Raw genomic sequence first — 19,069 nt, 5'->3', positions numbered from 1 at the left:
GCCACCCTCGAGTTCTGCCTGCTGTCAGACAGTCCAGTTTCTCCCCGTATGAGTCTGGGTCCCCAGAGTCTCACCCGGAACTGAAGTTCAGAGCAGTTGGGAGCTTGTATCTCCTTGAGGATTGAAAAAGACAGCTTTGTACTCAGTTGCCAGCCCTCTCTGCACACGCACGCACCTTAGTACCTCTGCACTTTACTTCTGCAGCTCCTCTGAGTATCAGTGTGCTTTTCTCTTCCCTTCTAGTTGTAGAATTTCAACTTAGCCAGCCTTCCTGTGGTTCTGGATGATGTCCGTTTTGTCTTTTAGTTGTAGTTTTGAAGTGGTTGTGCGAGGCAGCAATTTCAGGTGTTGACCTATGCCGCCATCTTGGTTTCTCTCTCTGGAATCAGTGTTTAATTCCAGCTGTCACAAAAGTAGAGCCACCTGGGGATATTCATCTTGCCTCTGGTTTCCCCCAAAAAAGTGAGAATAATTAGATAAGCTGGTTATACATGTAGAAATTAAATAAATAGAACTCTTATATTAGAAGTTCAAACTTAAGCCTGGTGTTGAGGAAGAAATTTTATCCATTCATTCTTTGAATAAGTATTACTTGAGCGCCTATTCTTGCCAGGTACTGTACTAGGCTCAGGGAATACAGTGTTGGGCAAAACAGATGTGACCCCTACCTTTTATAGCTTACAGTGCAGATGGTGAGACATACTAGGTGTACCAGTTAATAATACATGGAGTTACACATATGTTGATATATATGCGATATGATATGTATGCTATTTTGTTGTATTGACAACAAGCTTCAAAACTTCATATGTCAAGTTTGCTGAAGGTGTTAACATCATAGATATTTTTACACTTAAAAATGTTAAATTTCATGCCAAAAAAATAGCATTTGCGAGAAGTTTTAATTCATTACTTTATTTTGAAGAAAAGTGCTGCTGAATACCTTGGGAAGCTTATAGTGAACATGCTCCATCTCAAGATACTTGTGAATGCTGGTTTAAACTATTTAAAAGTGATGATTTTGATGTGAAAGACAAAGAATGGCCAGGTCAACTGAAAAAGTTTGAAGACCAACAATTACAAGCATTATTGGATGAAGATGAGTGTCAAACTCAAAAACAACTTGCAGAAAGATTAAACACTGCTCAGCAAACAATTTCCGATCATTTACAAGCAATGAGAAAGACTTTAAAGGAAGGAAAATGGGTGCCACATCAACTGAACGAAAGACAAATGGAAAACCGAAAAGTCGTCAGTAAAATGTTGCTTCAACAGCACAAAAGAAAGTCTTTTTTGCATCGAATTGTGACTGGTGATGAAAAGTGGATTTATTTTGAGAATCCCAAATGCACAAAATCATGGGTTGATCCAGGTCAACCATCAGCATCGACTGCAAGGCCAAATCGCTTCGGAAAGAAGACAATGCTCTGCGTTTGGTGGGATCAGGAAGGTGTGGTGTATTATGAGCTTCTAAAACCAGGTGAAACCGTTAATACTGATCGCTACCAACAACAAATAATCAATTTGAACCATGCTTTGATTGTGAAATGACCAGAATGTGCCAGAAGACATGGCAAAGTAATTTTGCTTCATGATGATGCACCATCACACACTTCAAAACCAGTTAAAGACACGTTAAAAGATCTTGCCTGGGAAGTATAAACCCACCCGCTGTATTCACCAGACCTTGCTCCTTCAGTTTACCACTTGTTCTGATCGATGGCACACACACGATCTGAGCAGCACTTCAAAACCTACGAAGAGGTGGATAATTGGGTCTCTGAATGGTTTGCCTCAAAACAAGAAAAGTTCTATTGGGACGGTATCCACAAATTACCTGAAAGATGGGGAAATGTGTAGCTAGTGATGGACATTACTTTGAATAAAGCACTTTTGATGTTTCTCTTGAAATTATCGTGTTTTCTTTTATTACAAAATCCGCCATTATTAACCGGTACACCTAGTACATTCATTACATCACCTCAACATCTTAAATACAACTGTGAAAACAACTATACAGGGAAAGAACAGAAAACTCCAGGGCCTGACTGTGGGGTGAGGGAAGACTTTCCTGAGGAATGATGACAGATGGCCAGCCAAGAGGGCGGCGAGGGGAGGGAGGGAAGGCCTGGTAAGTGGCATTTGGGGACCACAGGCCTCTGTGGCCAGGGGAAAGAGTAGCTAGAGAGGCAAGCAGGGCCAATTCTGGATGATCCTTGAAGACTTAAGGATTTTAGTTTTGTGGTTTTTTTAAAAATATATTTTATTGATTTTTTACAGAGAGGAAGGGAGAGGGATAGAGAGCTAGAAACATCAATGAGAGAGAAACATCGATCAGCCGCCTCCTGCACACTCCCCACAGGGGATGTGCCCGCAACCAAGGTACATGCCCTTGACCGGAATCGAACCCGGGACCCTTGAGTCCGCAGGCCGACGCTCTATCCATTGAGCCAAACCGGTTTCGGCGGATTTTAGTTTTTATTTTAAGAGCAGCGGAGTATCAGGAAAGAGTGAAGCCATCAAATATGCATTTATAAAGATGATGCTGGCTGCCTGGAGGCTATTGCTATTTGTTTAGGCAAGAGAACTCAAAGGCTTGATATGGATGAGGCAGAAGAGAAACAGAGAGATGGATACCTTTGAGAGAGATTGAGGCTGGGGAGGATGGGAAGTGAGAGTGAGGCAAAGGAGGTTTTCTCTGCTAGCTCCTCCATGTCTAGCTATGCTGAAAGTCTGGCACCTAAGGCAGGGCTTCTGGAAGATTTCTGAACAAGCTGAAATTTGTTCATCTCTCCCTCTTATCTGTACTTTTGCAGGTACCACATGCGCTACTCCAACATCAATTGAACACGCAAACATCCAAGTCAAGAGTTATAATGAGAACTCCAGGGAGCGTTATATTTGTAACTCTGGTTTCAAGCGTAAAGCTGGTACGTCCAGCCTAACTAAGTGCCTGCGTAACGAGGACACAAATATTACCCAGTGGACAATTCCCACTCTCATATGCATCAGTAAGTACCTGCCCCTGCACCATCCCTCCCTGCCACTCTTGCCAAGGACCCATAGACAGCAATGCTGCAGTATAGGTAATGGAATAGCCCATCTGAGCAGCCAAGAGATCTGTATTGAGGTCTGAGGCTAAATAAGCCAGTAGACCTCTACACAACACCTTCGGAGGTGGCAATACCTGTGCTTTGGAGCAGAGAGGGTGTCACACAATTCTGGCTTCAAATCTTGGCTCTGCCACTTACCTAAACCTATGAGACTTTGAGAAAGGGCCTTTATATCTCGGAACTCTAGGTTTCTCATATAGAAAATGGACCTGATGTCAACATTGTGGCTTGTTTGTAGAAGGATTCAGTGAAACCTGGTAAATATTAACTATTATTACCATCGATGCTTTAAGATTATGGTAGCAAGAATTTGGCTACAGACAAGGATCTGTGCTCAAGGGTAGTTACTTCCCTGAGGGCTTTTCCAACTTCTCCCTAGGAGAAGGCCTGCAGGGACATTATTGTCATTCTTCGATGGTATCCATCCCAGGAGACTGCGGAGACACATGGGCACAGATTCCCTAATTCGGTTACCCAAGTCTGGTGTCCAGTCAGAGGTCCAGAGCAAGTGTGAGGGAAAGTCGCCAGAATCAATTTTTGTAAACCACCTACAACTGGATAACCGTGCCAGAAGGAGCCAGTTAATCTTGTGGTGGAAGCCAACTGTGCCATTTCCAGAAATTCTAATCCACTTACTCTAGGAAAAACATTAAGCCACCGTCTTCTGATTTAACATTTATTGCTTACTTGGTGCATGTCCAGCAGTGAGTGAGATACTTTCTCATAAAACATTTGTGAAAACTGCCAACTTCTCTATGGGGGAAGCAGAGGGGTAAGGAGATGAGGGAGGTTTTGTTTGTTTGTTTATCCTCGCCAGATGATTTTTTTCCATTGATTTTTAGAGGTAGTGGAAGGGAGGCAAAGAGGGCGGTGGGGAAGAGGAGGGCGGACATGGATATGTTGCCTCTCGCAGGGCCCCAACTGGGAATGGGGATCGAACCTGCAACCCAGGTACATGCCCTGGATCAGGAATCAAACCTGCAAATTGAACCCATGACCCTTTGGTGCATGGGTCCACGCTCTAACCACTTAACACCACCAGTCAGGGCAGAGGGGAGGTTGTTCTATAGCAAACTCACTTTATTGTAGGACTCCTTGGAGAGCCAGACTTTCCATTGAATTTGTAGTGTTAGGACCACTGGTACCCCTCCCCCTCAACCTCTCCCTCTCTTTGCATGACTGTCATGCAGACATCAGAGGCAGAGCGAGGAGGAAGCGTTCTACTTGATGCAGAGGACTGACTGGCCCTTTCCCTGACCTTTTCAAGGATGCATGTATATATACAGCCTTGGAAGATGGAGACAGCACCTCCCTCTGGAGAAAAGGCAGACATGATCATGCCATTAATAAAAGACTCAGGTTCCCTCAGCTCAGACTTCCTCTGCTGTGTTGCAGACCACTGGATGTATCTGTTCTGGCCCATCCATGTTGCCTCTGTGGGGCTTAGGGATGAGGGAATTGATACAGATTTGCTGATATTCCTGCTGCCTATTGTGTTTGCAGTCTGTGCTTGTATTTGCATGAGAACTACAGGTTAGGAAACATTGATTGTAGTTTATTTCTTGTGCTTCTGGCCTATCCTAAGAGGCCAAATGTATCCGTTTTAAATTTGTATGTTTATTTGTTGTTTATATCCAGTTCTGAAGCCACCCCAGGTTCCACCTTCAGGATCATAAATGCCATGTGGTTGTCCTCTCTCTAGGAGACCCCTCCCTGACTCACCAAAGGCCATCCTCCACAGTAGCACCAGCAGGGGTGACCCCAGAGCCAGAGAGTCCCTCCCCTTCTGGAAAAGGTAGGAATGTTGGGAGTTTTTAAAGGACTTCCATTCCCTGCTAACACTCAGGTCCCCACAAATCCCTCAGATTCATGGATCACAGCTGAAGTTCCACTACAAACTTATGTAATAGAACAAAACTTTTTAAAAATCAAGAACAAAAATTTACCTTAGCTTAATTTTCTGTTTTAAATCAAAGGGGCTTGATATCCAGGTTTTATATGTGCATGGTTAAGAATGGTTTGAAATCCACTCTTATTATGTCAGATCAAACTGAACTGTAGACTGCTATCCTTGTCAAAACCAGGGAGGGTCTGAGGTTTGTGCTCTCTCACATGCTAGCCCGCCATGGTTTCGGGGTACTGGCAGAAAACACAACACTCCTGGGTCAGAGCTGTGGCCATCACTTTGTAAAGTATATAGATGTTGAATCACTATGTTGTATACCTGAAACTAATATAATACTGTGTCAATTATGAGTAATTTTTAAAAAGCAACAAAAAACAGAGTTCTGATTCTAGAAAGAGCTCTGTAAGTATTCATAACAAACGAAGTGAATTTCGGAAACATGAGAGACCCATGCAGAATTGCCTCCCAACAGTCCTAAACACCAGCAAGTTAACTATGATGGCTCTGGTGTAGCAGCATTGCCCAAAGCTGCCAATGTGCCACATTTCCACTGAGTCTTAGGTCATCATCCACCCCAATTTCCTCAGCACTGTCTCAGTGTTAAGAAGATTCGAAACCTTGGGTGCTAAATACCGTGGGACAATGTGCCCCATGTCCTAGGATACCCTTACTTTAACACTTAACTCTTGATTTTTTTGTGTCCCATTTTCCAATTTGTGCCTTTTCCTGGCCCCTGTCTTCTCCCCTCCAGGCACAGTCGTCCTGTTAGCTTGGCACACCTCCCTAGAGCATGGCTCCTAATCTTGGCTGTCCACTGAGGTCACCTTGGAACTCTCGAGAGCAATCTGGGAATCAGAATTCTAGAAGCTCCCTGGGTAATTCTCAGGTAGCCAGAGCCGAGAGCCACTGCTGAAGGGAGGATGGAGAGGCCAAAAAAGGTTTCCTTCTAGTTACCTGGCTACAAACAGAAGGCAGAGGCTGAGGTACTGGCTATATTTAAGTTTGGGGCAGTTCTAAAGCTCCTCTGATCGAAGTCAAATCTGATTCACCCAATTAATGAGAATCAAGTGGCCTCTCCCAGTTCTGCCTTCATGCGCCAAACACTTGGTCAGATGAAACTGCACAGTCGAAATCTCAGATGTGAGACTGTCATCTTTGACACAGAGTGATGTTGCCATGGGCACTTGGATGGGAATCCTCTGGGGCCGTTGTCAGCAAACTGCGGCTCGAGAGCCACATGCGGCTCTTTGGCCCCTTGAGTGTGGCTCTTCCACAAAATACCACGGCCTGGACGAGTCTATTTTGAAGAAGTGGCGTTAGAAGAAGTTTAAGTTTAAAAAAATTGGCTCTCAAAAGAAAGTTCAGTCGTCGTACGGTTGATATTTGGCTCTGTTGACTAATGAGTTTGCCGACCACTGCTCTGGGGGAACTCTATGCAAAGTACCTGGAGTGCTGGCAGTCTGGGTAGTATGAGGACGTGACTAAGGATTAAAGGGCCTGGGGACCTCTCACAGCATCTGTGGCTGGGAGCGCACGAAGCAGCCCAAATAATGTGGCCGGACGGCCAAAGGTGCCGAGACTGGGGCAAAGCCAGGATACCCTTCAAATACACTATAGTTCAGATGGGCTGACTCTCAGGCTCGCCCTTATTGAGAAAACATGTATAAAATAAACTAAAACCAGCATCCCAGACACCTCGGCTTTGGCAAATACAGTTCCACTTGTGTGTCTTTTTGTTGTTGTTTTGAGACCAGTCTTCTCTAGTAAACAGCCTGGATCTACTCTAATCTTTGTAATTTACTCTGCAAACCCGCTAGCATTCTCAAAAGCCTTATGGCCACCCTGGATGGATGACTATGTTAAACACTTAAGGGATTTTCATAAAGATCCATGGAGCAGTGTGCTGGGGGAGGGCTGGCCCAGGTCGGGCTCCTTGGAGCACGGATTAAGTTCATTCTCTTCTGGAGCTGAGAAAGTTACTAAACATTTATGTTCTCTGTGTGTTGCACCTTCCGACAGAACCAGCTCTCATTTCCAAGCCAGACACCATAGTGGCCACAAAGCCAGCCATGGTTCCGGGCTCCAGGCTGATGCCATCCAAACCTCCTGCAGGAACCACAGGGGTAGTCAGGAATGAGCCCTCCCAAACCCCACCTCAGACAACTGCAAAGGCCTTGGAACACACTCCCTCCACCTCCCTCGAGAAGCCAGGTTGGCACTGGCTTTCACACTTTACGAGAGGTCAGCTCTCTGCCTGCATGACATAACACCCTCCAAAACCAGAACAACCTAGCAACCCTCCGCCCCCGGCTCTCTGCCACAGCCTTCCTGCTCTGGTCTCTCTGTTTTGTGCTCCACCCTGGCTCAGTCCAGGTGAAAAAGGAAGTCCATTTCCTAAATGTGCCAAGGCTCACCGTATTAACCTGCTTTGCTAAGAATCTGAATAATATCTGCCTCCTCCTAATATGGGAGGACGGAGGAAGCTCCCCACCCTCTGGAGTCATGATCTATGGGATGGAGGAGCTCTCGGTAACCTGTGTCTTCTGTAAGGGCACATCTGATTCTTAAGCATGGCCCAGCCTCTAAATGAATTAATTACCTTGCTTGTTCTTTGCTAAAATGAGTTTGGTTTTGCCAGCCATGCATCTCTCAAGGCTTTAAGATAGGAACCAAATTGTGCAGAATTTCTTCTGCTTAATGAGAATAGTATCTTTAGGACTACGGTCATAACTGAGCTGCAATCTCTCCCTTCAGGTGCACATTCATCCAATTCCACAGCTGTCACTGGTAAGTATTTCCCTTTGTCCTGTTTGTGCCAGTTGTCCCAGCATGATCACTAATAGCATTCCCTTTCATTCTCAAGTGTATCGGTGTAGAAAGTAAGTTACAAGATCACCCTATTTATGGAATTCTCTATTTGACATCACTATTTTCATATTGGTACCTTATCACTGTCAGGCTCCTGATACAGAAACCAAAGAGTAGATACATCACAAAAAGGGCCTATTCAGCAATTCAGTTCTACTACTAAGCAGGGCTAGACGTGTGTCCAAGACTTACTAGAAAACCAGGAGTGTGTGCTGGCACCAAGGAGATGACGCTGTTCTGCTGACATGCAGACTGCACTCCTCCCCAGTGTTAGCACCATGCACCTACAGCCAGACCATTCAAATTTCTCCGTCTAGAAGCCTTTTTACAGGAGATGCACACAACACTAAGACTAGGAGAGAATGTCCCAGTAAATATAAGGAGGGAGATGGAAAACTGTTAGCAAGAATGAGAGAGAAAGGTGAAAGGAGGAGAGGAAAGCCCAGAGGAGAGAGGAGAGAAAAAGAGAAAGAAGCCAGGAGAACGAAATGCAAGAAGAAAGAATCTGATACTTTTGTCTGAGAGGTTTTCAATGAACCAAAAACCACTCTAATGTCATATAGGCAAAAAGATTTCTATTTTTGATTTACAAGTTATCCTGCTAGAGAAAGATTTATATTTTTGTGGTGACATTTTATCTGCATTAGTGTCATCTGGGAAAAAAATAAGTGGCTTTGGTCATTTCAGCAGTTAGTTGATTAGAATGGTGTTTGTTGTTGTTTTTTTAAATCAATCATATATACAAAGTCAAGACAGTGTAGAAAGGCTCTTTGGAGAGTATTTTCATGGAGAAACTATGGCATTTAATGGCAAGGATATGAAAATAATAATATGTTTATCATTTAAGAGGAGACCAATAAATAAAGAAGCCAATCTAATTTTTCTTTTTATGTCACATACTACATTAATCTTTCTACAAAGTTTAAAATTTTTTATTCATTTAAAAAAATTTTTATTGATTTCAGAGAGGAAGGAAGAGGGAGAGATAGAAACATTCATGATGAGAGAGAACCATTGATTGGCTGCCTCTTGCACGCCCCCTCCTGGGGATTGAGCCCACAACCCGGGCATGTGCTCTTGACCAGAATCGAACCCTGGACCCTTCAGTCTGCAGGCCGACGCTCTAGCGACTGAACTAAACCAAATAGGGCTTTATTCATTTTTTGAACTGGTAATTTTTGCACATGGTTTAAAAATAAAAAATTACAAAAGGATATATAGTAAAAAGTAAGGCATCTCTCTGACTGAAAATCATCTGCGGGAAGGAAGCAATCCCCTGCTACCAGATTTCTGTATACCCATCAGAGAAAGTCAGTATGTCAACAGCACACAGAGCATACATGATGCCAGCCAGTTAGGTATTTTATTTTCACTGCTCTGTTCTTTGTTTTCACTTAATGCTATATGTTGGAGATCCTGCCACATCAATATATAAAACCACATCATTCTTTTTAAGAACTTAAAAATATTCCATTGTATGGGTTTGCCACAATTTATTTCCAATTCTCTATTTGGACACATGACTTGCTTACATTCTTTGGCTATATTACAAACAATGAAAAATTAGAAAACATTGTATTGTTTTGCATATGTGCAAATATATCTGTAGGATATAATCTTATACATAAAGTTTTGGGGCCATATTTTCTATGTAGATTTTCAAACTATTTTATTATGGACTATAATCTATTTTTTCAAATTTATGTCTTTCACTGGATTAAAATATCAGAAACTCACTCACAAATTCTGAAATGTAACATAATAGACATTAACTGAACATGTACAATAGATAAAGATAGCTAAGTGCAAAGAACTGTGAAAATACAGAGTTTTAAAAGAGAAGAAAACAGCTTTAAACCATTCATATTGTATTATCTTCCTTCAAGCCTGGCCACTCAGTTGGTTGAGCATCATCCCATGCACCAAAGGGTCACTGGTTTGGATGCCAATCAGGGCACATGCCTTAATTTCAGGTTCAATCCCCAGTAGGTAGGGGTGGAGGGGCAGGAGGCAGCCAATTGATGTCTCTCTCTCATCAATGTTTCTCTCTCTCCCTTCTATCTCTCTCTCAAAAAACACCAACAAAGACATTTTTTAAAAAGACAGACATATTAAAACTATAAGAAAGCAGCCGAAACCGGTTTGGCTCAGTGGATAGAGCGTCGGCCTGCGGACTCAAGGGTCCCGGGTTCGATTCCGGTCAAGGGCATGTACCTTGGTTGCGGGCACATCCCCAGTGGGGGGTGTGCAGGAGGCAGCTGATCGATGTTTCTCTCTCATCGATGTTTCTGACTATCTGTCCCTCTCTTCCTCTCTGTAAAAAATCAATAAAATATATTAAAAAAATAAAAAATAAATAAAACTATAAGAAAGCAAGTAATTTCAGCAAGGAGATGAAAACTAGCTATATTTCATTATGTATTATTTGAGTTTCATCCACTAAGAAGGTGTATGCTAAAATGAAAATCATGCTAACTTTCTAGAAAGTTATAATGCCTTCAAAGTATGTCACATACAATCCCAGCCACCTAACACCTAAGAGTATGCCCAGATCAGGTGTCAGTGACAGAGGTACTCACTGGTTCCCTGGGCATCAGTGGCTGTTGCTATTTCCACAGGAATAAGCAATCAGTTAAGCTCATCTTTGTAAATAAATAAATAATGCTTTATACTATAGTGGTTGCTCAGTAAATGTTAACTTAATGTTTTAATCAGCCCATTGATACGACCAATATCATTTGTTTTTTAAATAAGGTTATAAAAGATATCACAACTTTTAAAGTTGTTTTTTTTAGTCCAACAGAAATATTGAATGGATAAGTAGTGAATGAATGAGAAAATGGTTAAGTAAATTTGAGGGCTTTAACATTTAAATAAATATTCAGGAAGTGTGGCGCATCATTTCATTGTCTTAAATATCTACTGCATCACTTGGCAGCCCTTTTTATCAATAATTTTATTCAATTTTTCCAATATCTGGTCTCTGATCCTTGGCTAAGCTATTCTTGAAGAGTCTCAATTGTAAAATAAAAGTCAAAATGTCATCTATGACTGTGTTTACATGGCCATCTTCATTTCGTACACTAGGAGTGAGGAGTTCCTTTTTCTGTCACATCTGAAATAAATTTGCTACAGTCAATATGCTCAGCCTTTAACGGGAGCTACCTTTGTAACGTTCATCCGTTCAATCAATAGCAATGGAGATTCTGTTTTGTGGCAGGTCTGGTACTAACCTGCAATGAAATGCAGGCAGTTACCAGCCTTTCTGGCTTCCTGTGCAATAACCCACTTTTTCTCCTCTCTCTCCCAGACTCTAATCCTCCTCTATCTCACGAAATCTCTTTCACTTCCCTTTTCTCTAATCCATGCACCCCTAGGAAACACAAAAGGGTGGAGGACTTGGCAGTTGATATCTTAGTCCACTGTTGTAGTGATTCTGGTTTCAATTTCTTTACTAAATATCTCCGTATATAACTGAGGAAGAGGCCAAGGGTTTGAGTTGAAGTCACTGAGTTCAAATTGCTTTGTTGTTTCATTGGCTCAGGAGCCCTCTTCTCCCTTGAGTTTGAGTCTGTATTTTATATCCTCATTAAAAATAAACAGGAAGAAGCATTGTGAAATACAACTTATTGTTTATGTCAACTTGCCTTTTCCAATAAATCTCTCCATGAACAGTAAATGCATGCCAAACTGCTTAGTCAACATGAAGAAATAGTGTATCATCAGCTACAATATCTCTGCTAATAAAGATTTCTGATTTTTAGTCATACTGACGAGTAATGTTGTTTAAAAAGTCAAAAGAACTTTCACTAGTTTGCCAAGTTTGTTATTTCTTTTAGAACAACTTTTTAATGCTTTTTTCTACAGCAAGTAGTTTTGGTTTTGCACTTTACTGTTTCTTCTGATTACAGCATCATTGCAAAAATATCAGGGGAAAAAATTTTAAAGAACAAAAAGATTATCTACAATCCCACCATTACTTAATACTTTGATAGATATTCATTTTTTTGTGCATATGATACACACATGGCTTACTGGATTTCTTTTGGTTCATTTTTATTTCAACCACCTTTTTTCACTTATGATATCACTAGAGACCCAATGCATGAAATTGCCCTGGTTTCGTCCAGAAGGACATGCAGAAGATTGTTTGGCTGTCCGGTCTAATTAGCATATTACACTTTTATTATTATAGATAGACATCTTTCCATGTTAATATAGATTAATTTCACAAGTTTTAAAAAATATTTTTATTGATTTCAGAGAGGAAGGAAGAGGAAGAGAGAGAGAGAGAGAAACATCAATGAAGAGAGAGAATCATTGATTAGCTGCCTCCTGCACGCTCCCTACTGGGGATCGAGCCAGCAACCAGGGCATGTGCCCTGACAGAACCAAACTCTGACCTCCTAGTTCATAGATCAAAGCTCATAGGTTCATAGGTCAAACTACACCAACCAAGCCATTTCATAATTTTTAAAAGCTGAATAATATTCCATTGGATGGGTATTAATACATTTTAACTAATTTTCTACTGATATTTAGATGAACATTTAAAAAATTATTTTACACAATACTTCAGTGAATATTCCTATATGTACTTTCCCATTTCCTTAGAATGAATCCTAGAAGTATAACTGGAGAGTTAATATATGTGGTCTTCTCTAGAGCTTTTGTTATGTTACCAATTACCTTTGAGAGAAACTGTACCCATTTACATTCACTCCTGCAAAGCAGAGAGTCTGGGTGTTTCCCACATCCATATATTTAACCTGTATTTCAATAGGGTTGTATTTTAAATGCCAACCCATGGGGATTTACCCTTGCCTACAAGGTTGTGTGTTGGTTGTACAGAGACAGGTCTGAAAGTTTAATGGTAGGAGACTAATTGACTCATGGTCCACAGTGAGATGACTGGCTCTCCAGATGTTCAGGGTTGTCATCTTGCAAGTGGGACTGCCAGGTGATTTTTGCAGGGAGATTTCATAATATTAAGGCAAGTTGGCAAAATCTGCTTGGAATTTATTATTCACTCAGTATTTTAAAAATAGTTATGTTCACCTGCCCTTTTGCTTCCACACGAGGGTCCCACTGTTCCTGTCTAATAAATCTCAAATGCTGTCGTGGCTGCTGGCCTTCCACCCTCAAATCCTCCCACCATCCATGCTGTTCCTTTCAATTCAGTCAACACAGTTTTTTCCTTTTCCTAAGCATTTCTTTATTTTCCTCTTATTTGTAAGATCTCTCTTATAACACCTCCTCTTTCTCCTTACTACCCTTCCTCTGTTATAAAAAAGTAGCAAATAAATAATGACAATGGAATTGGAAGAAAAATGGCACTGCAAGCTATCATTCCTAAATCAGGATTCTGCGAAGCTGCAGAAAAGGGGGAGGTTGTGCCAGAAGACAACTAAGGAGGACCCTTACCATGTCTACTTTCTTGACTTTGGATTTAACAGCAAGCATTTCTTCTCACGAAGTGCTGGCCTCCTCAACCTCATATGTCCACCCCAGGTTCTGATCTCTGAGCCTCTTACTTTCCCCTCCTGACTTACTTCCATCCCTGCCCATCACTGTCACTCTGCTCAGGAAGGACAAGGATTAGGAGCACGGGACACGGGATAACATGAATTGGACAGTTTGAACTGGCAGTGTTGCTGGGGAAGGAATGTACCTTTTGCCCAGAGGTAGAATAGATTGAATTGCATGGAACCTTTAAAAATGTTAATAACAGTAAGCTGGTTGGGAAGGCATTTGTATCTCTCTGTGGGAATGTAAATTGTAAAGAATTTTCAGATTCTTAGAAATGAACCTTATAGGGGGATAAATGGTGATGGATGGAGACTTGACTTGGGGTGCTAAACACACAACACTGTGTACAAATATGTGCTATAGAATTGTGCACCTGAAACCTGTATAATTTTGTTAACCACTGTCACCCTGATAAATTAAATAAAAAGGAAAAAAATGAAATGAATCTGCTACCTGGACTTTTAGCACGATACCAGCTTAGTTCTCTTCTTTTACAGTGGCAACAATCTCCATATCTGTCACTGTGCTTTGTGGAGCATGTGTGGTATTACTTCTGGTACGTTATTGTAAAAAATCAAGGTGAGTGGCACAAGAGAATCACACTGGACAAGATTCTTCCTTTCCTCTGAGAAAAGAGCTCATTGTTATGACTCTGGGCCTGCCTTCCCAATGAAGAATCCCTTTCCTGGCTAAAGACACAGGCTCTCCCTCTCACCTCTCTTTTGTGTTGGCCAAAAGGAGTGTCGGGCTCTGGCTGGCGGCTCAGTTGGTTGGAGCATCGTCTCAATATACCAAAAGATGGTTGTTTTGATTCCCAGTCAGGGCACATACCCAGGTTTTGGCATGTGATCTGTACGGGAAGCAACCGATCAATGTTTCTCTCTCACACTGATGTTTCTCTCTCTCCCTTCCTCTCTCTAAAACATATCCTCAGGTGAGGATTTAAAAGAACACACAACAGTGTCGGAGTTGAGCAGTCACACTGAGCCAGTCTTAGAGAGCCATTTACTTTCCAAAGCAGGCCACTTGTCAGAAATGGGGCAGCGAGAGCTGATGACATGGGGCCAATTTTACCAAGAGCCAATTCCTTCTTATCATATAGGCATGGATATATTCTTCTTCAATGCACTCATTAAATATGGATATACTTTTTTATAACTATACTCATTCCTGTCAGCCTTACTTTTGTATTTCTGATCATTGAAATTCTACGTTTTAGCATCTGTGACAACATTGTTTCTGCCACTTGCTGAAATTTCAGACCTTATTATTTTTCTAATCTTCAGGCATTTTTATCATTTTTTTCATTAAAGCCTCAAATGACACATATGATTAGCCTTTATTTAATTTACTTTTTTAAATGCTCCTTAAACTTTTTAAAATGAGTTTTTCTTTTTCTTTTAATATATTTTTATTGATTTAAGAGAGGAAGGGAGAGGGAGAGAGAGAAACATCATTGCTGAGAGAGAATCATGGATCGGCTGCCTCCTGCATGCCCCCTAGTGGAGAACAAGCCTGCAATTTAGGCAAGTGCCCTTGACCGGAATCAGAACCCAGGACCCTTCAGTCCACAGGCCAACGCTCTATCAACTGAACCAAACCAGCCAGGGTTAGCCTTAATTTTATACTTCTACCAATTAGTAACCAGTATTTCAGCATTCCACAGTGATGTAGTTGCTCTGGATCCTTTCTTGGCTTTACACAATCAAGATTTGTTGAAAATAAAATTTTAGTTACTAGTAAAAAAATATTCTTTTGTAAATATCATATCAATATAAAGACTATACTTCCCTTTGAGCCTAACTTTGAAAAAATGAACATTTCATGAAATGCTACTGTAAAGTCAAAATGAAAACATCATCTAAAAATTTACATAAATCTTCAAAAGCTGTTAATACCATCTCAACCAACAAGAAATACCATAAACTTCATAGTTTAGAAATTAACTAAGATTGCTCTATTACTTAAAAACTTATCAAAAAATAAAAAAATGTTAAAATGTTGGCAAAATGTATTTTAAGAGGATTTTTAAAATATAATAATTTCCATATAAAATGCTATATTTGGAGTTACATCTTAAGAGATTATAATGACTATAATCATTGACCATATTATTTTTAAAATATATTTTGATTGATTTCAGAGAGGGAGATGGAGAGAGAGATAGAAACATCAATGATGATAAAGAATCATTGATTGGCTGCCTCCTGCATGCCCCACATTGGGAATAGAGCCCACAACCTGGGCATATGCCCCAACTAGGAATAGAACCATGACCTCCTGGTTCACAGGTTGAGATGCTCAACCACTGAGCCATGTTGGCTAGGCGACTATTTAAAAAGAATACATACACAATCTTTTAAAAGAATAATACATTAAATTATGTTCTTTAAAAGTATTTGAAAACGTAGTATATATGGCCAATAAATATGCTCATAAGAAAATATTAATATTCACAGACTATGTTAAAGAAATATTCATAATCACCTCTTTAAGAATTGGTAAACCTCCAAAGAGCTCAAAGTGCTTATTTGAAAATGTCCTAAAAAGTGCTTATCCTCGGAAGGTGAGTTAAATAATGCATGGAAGAGCCAAAACCGGTTTGGCTCAGTGGGTAGAGCATTGGCCTGCAGACTGAAGGGTCCCAAGTTCGATTCCGGTCAGGGGCATGTACCTTGGTTGCGGGCACATCCCCGGTGGGGGGTGTTCAGGAGGCAGCTGGTCGATGTTTCTCTCTCATCGATGTTTCTAGCTCTCTATCCCTCTCCCTTCCTCTCTGTAAAAAAAATCAATAAAATATATTTAAAAACATAAAATAAAATAATGCATGGAAGAAATTGCTGACTCAGACACTCATGGCCTAAAAATCACATTGTTCAACAAAGAAACATGAAATTAAGGTGTTCTGCCTCCCCTCCTCTTGATTACTCAGGAACTGATTAATATATTTGTTTACTTTTTTAAATGTTTTTATTGATTTTTAGAGGGAGATAGAAAGACACATTGATCGATTGGCCTCCTGTACACACCTCTACTGTGGCTCGAGCCCACAACCCAGGCATGTGCCCTGACCAGGAATTGAACTTATGTTCTCCTAGTTCCTGGGTCAATGCTTAACACTAAGTGCCAAGAACAGTTTTAAAAGCTTTATAAATGTATCATTTTATCAGGATTATCACATCTGGCTTAGCTGGACTCTTAGTTACTTTCTCCTTCTCTTCTTCCCATTTGAACTACCACTTTTCAGCAGAGGGTGGGCAAGGTGAGGGGAAGCTGCTCCAATAGCATTTGGAAATCTTTGGTGGATAAAGAGATTAAAAGTACCGAAAACCCTAAAAATAGGATTTAAATAGTATCTGTGAGTGCAGTTTTCTCCATCTGAGTGTTCAATAGGGACTGTTTACTCAATTTGAGGGCAATGCTCTTCTCTTTTCAAAACCTGTAAATTATTTGCTTTACAGGCAAACTTCCCAGACACCCAGTGATCAAATGGAAAATACGGAAGATATCCCAATGACTGGGGGAACCAATGGCAGAGAAGAGGATACAGAAAACTACCACACAGTCTAGGAAACTCCAAGGGAAAACCAGGCCAGCAAGGGCTACAGCAAAGGCACCAACTCTGCTCTGGCCAGAGGGGACCTAGAAAAGACTCAAGGAGTTGGGCGCCAGGGAGAAGCCACCAAGATGTGCCCTCCCTCAGCACTGTCTGTATGAGTAGGTTCTCCAGGCTTAGGATGGAAGCTTGATGCCTGCCCTGCCTCAGATATGGGACCAAGTTCCCAAAGTCCCAGCCATTGAAGGCCTCAGGTCTTCCTATCAGGGCTTTTATTTCATTATGATATTTACTCAGGATAACTTACCAGCTTGACTCTCTTCCATCCCTCCTCCTGACTGGCAGTTTACAAAGAAAAGAAATATATCTGAGGCTCTAAGTGAATTTAGCAGGCTCCTCCTGGCTTAAGAGGTATCTATAAGGATGACATTAGCATTTCAGCTCCTAAAATTCTCTCCAGTTAGCTGCTCTGCTTGCACTGAAAGGGAGCAAAGAGATATTGTACCCAGTGAATTCTCTTAATTTAAGGATTCAGAAAGAAAACTGAACTCAGTGACATTTTCCATATATGTACATTTATATTTATACTTCGTTTATTATCCTATATAATAAAAGCTCAGCAACAGAATGGCAGAACGACCAGTTGACCAGTCGCTATAATGTGCACTGACCACCGGGGGCAGACGCTCAGCAGGAGCTGCCCTGTGGTGGTCAGTGCGCTACCACAGTGGGAGCGCTGCTAGGCTGACCAGGATGAGCGGCTGATCCCGCTGCGAACTCTGGGCCAATGGGCAGGAACCCGGGCTGCGATTGTCGTCTCCTCACCTCAGGCTTCTCTTCCTTGCTCCCTGCCACCTCCTCCGGACACCTGCAGGCTGCACAGTGCCTCCACCACCCCCACTACCGCCGGGCTGGCAGAGCTGGACCCGGAGGCTGGGAGGCGGGTTCGTGGCTGCCGCGGAACTAAGGCCTACTCCACCGCCTCTCAGTGCGATTGTCCCTGGGCCTGGCCCCGACCGGGTCCCCTGGAGAGGCGAGTGCTCTGGCTCCACAAAAGATGCCAGACCAGAGAGCAGCTGCTCAGAGGGTGGGTCCACAGCCACTCGGCTGACTGGGATGAGTGGCGCTCCCATAGTGAGCCAATCCTCACAGGCCATGCCCCCCACCAGTGCACGAATCCCATGCACCAGGCCTCTAGTATCTACATATTATGACTTGTATTTTAAAATTGTACCTTATATAAACAAAATAAAATGTCTATTTTCAACTTAAAAATGCAGTAAAACAATCACTGAGAAGAAATGAACATCAACAACAACAAAAAAGAACACCAAGCCTTGGCCAGTTGCTCATGGTTAGAGCGTTGGCCTGCGGATCGAAGGATCTTGGGTTCAATTCCCGGTCAAAGGCACATACCTCAGTTTCAGGTTCGATCCCCAGTCCCAGTCAGAGGCAACCAATGGATGTGTCTCTCTCATGTCAATGTTTCTCTCTCTCTCTTTCCCTTCCCCTACTCTCTCCCTTCTACTCTCTCTAAAAATCAATGGAAAAAATATCCTCAGATGAGGGTTAAAGAAAAAGAACACTAAGAGGAGAAAAAGCAGGAATGCAGAGTCCCAAATGGTTGAGCTCAGCTTTTCTAAAAGGAGAAAAACAATCTTTCCTAAAGCTGCATCAGATCACAGTTTTAGAGAATTTCTAATGGGATTTTCATGTAAGAAGCCACAAGTGGCAGATTATGGCCCAAGTACTCCTGGTACATACATGCTCTTGCTTTGCATTGTTTCTCCTTTCTTTCTCTCTTTCTTTCTTTCTCTTTCTTTCTTTCTTTCTTTCTTTCTTCCTTTCTTTTTTCCCTATTTATAACATTTTAAAAATAAAATTATAGATGAGAAAATTGAGGCCCAGAGAAGTTGACTTACCCAAGGCCACATGGCTCAATTAATGCCAGAGAGTTTGAACAGGATTTGGGATAGGGGGTGGGGAGTAGTAGTCCTAACTATAAACCAGCTACCAATTGCCCAGTAACACAGCCAGGGGTAGCCAGGTAGCCATCACAAGCTTTTGAGGTGGGGCATAGCAACCAATTCATGCTCT

The 19,069-nt window shown here is 41.7% G+C and overlaps 1 protein-coding gene across 5 annotated transcripts in view; it reads left to right on the top strand.

Moving 5' to 3' along the window:
- The window catches only part of IL15RA (interleukin 15 receptor subunit alpha), a 42,331-nt gene extending 24,093 nt beyond the window's left edge, over positions 1–18,238 (top strand). The window contains exons 2-7 of one of the 5 annotated variants that reach the window (XM_008155360.3): positions 2,817–3,011; positions 4,816–4,908; positions 7,039–7,230; positions 7,774–7,806; positions 13,914–13,995; positions 16,878–18,238. In XM_008155360.3, coding sequence (XP_008153582.2) covers positions 2,817–3,011; positions 4,816–4,908; positions 7,039–7,230; positions 7,774–7,806; positions 13,914–13,995; positions 16,878–16,986 — 704 coding nt within the window. In that variant the 3' untranslated portion in view covers positions 16,987–18,238. Of the gene's footprint in view, positions 1–2,816; positions 3,012–4,815; positions 4,909–7,038; positions 7,261–7,773; positions 7,807–13,913; positions 13,996–16,877 lie in introns of all 5 variants that reach the window. The other 4 variants (XM_054726227.1, XM_054726244.1, XM_054726237.1 and 1 more) reach the window with 4 other exon arrangements.
- Positions 18,239–19,069: the final 831 nt, after the last annotated feature.

This window comes from Eptesicus fuscus, chromosome 2, assembly GCF_027574615.1.
Source record: "Eptesicus fuscus isolate TK198812 chromosome 2, DD_ASM_mEF_20220401, whole genome shotgun sequence".
Classification (NCBI taxonomy): Eukaryota; Metazoa; Chordata; class Mammalia; order Chiroptera; family Vespertilionidae; genus Eptesicus; species Eptesicus fuscus.
The sequence above is the reverse complement of the archived record's forward strand: the minus strand, read 5'-3'. Positions and strand labels throughout refer to the sequence as shown.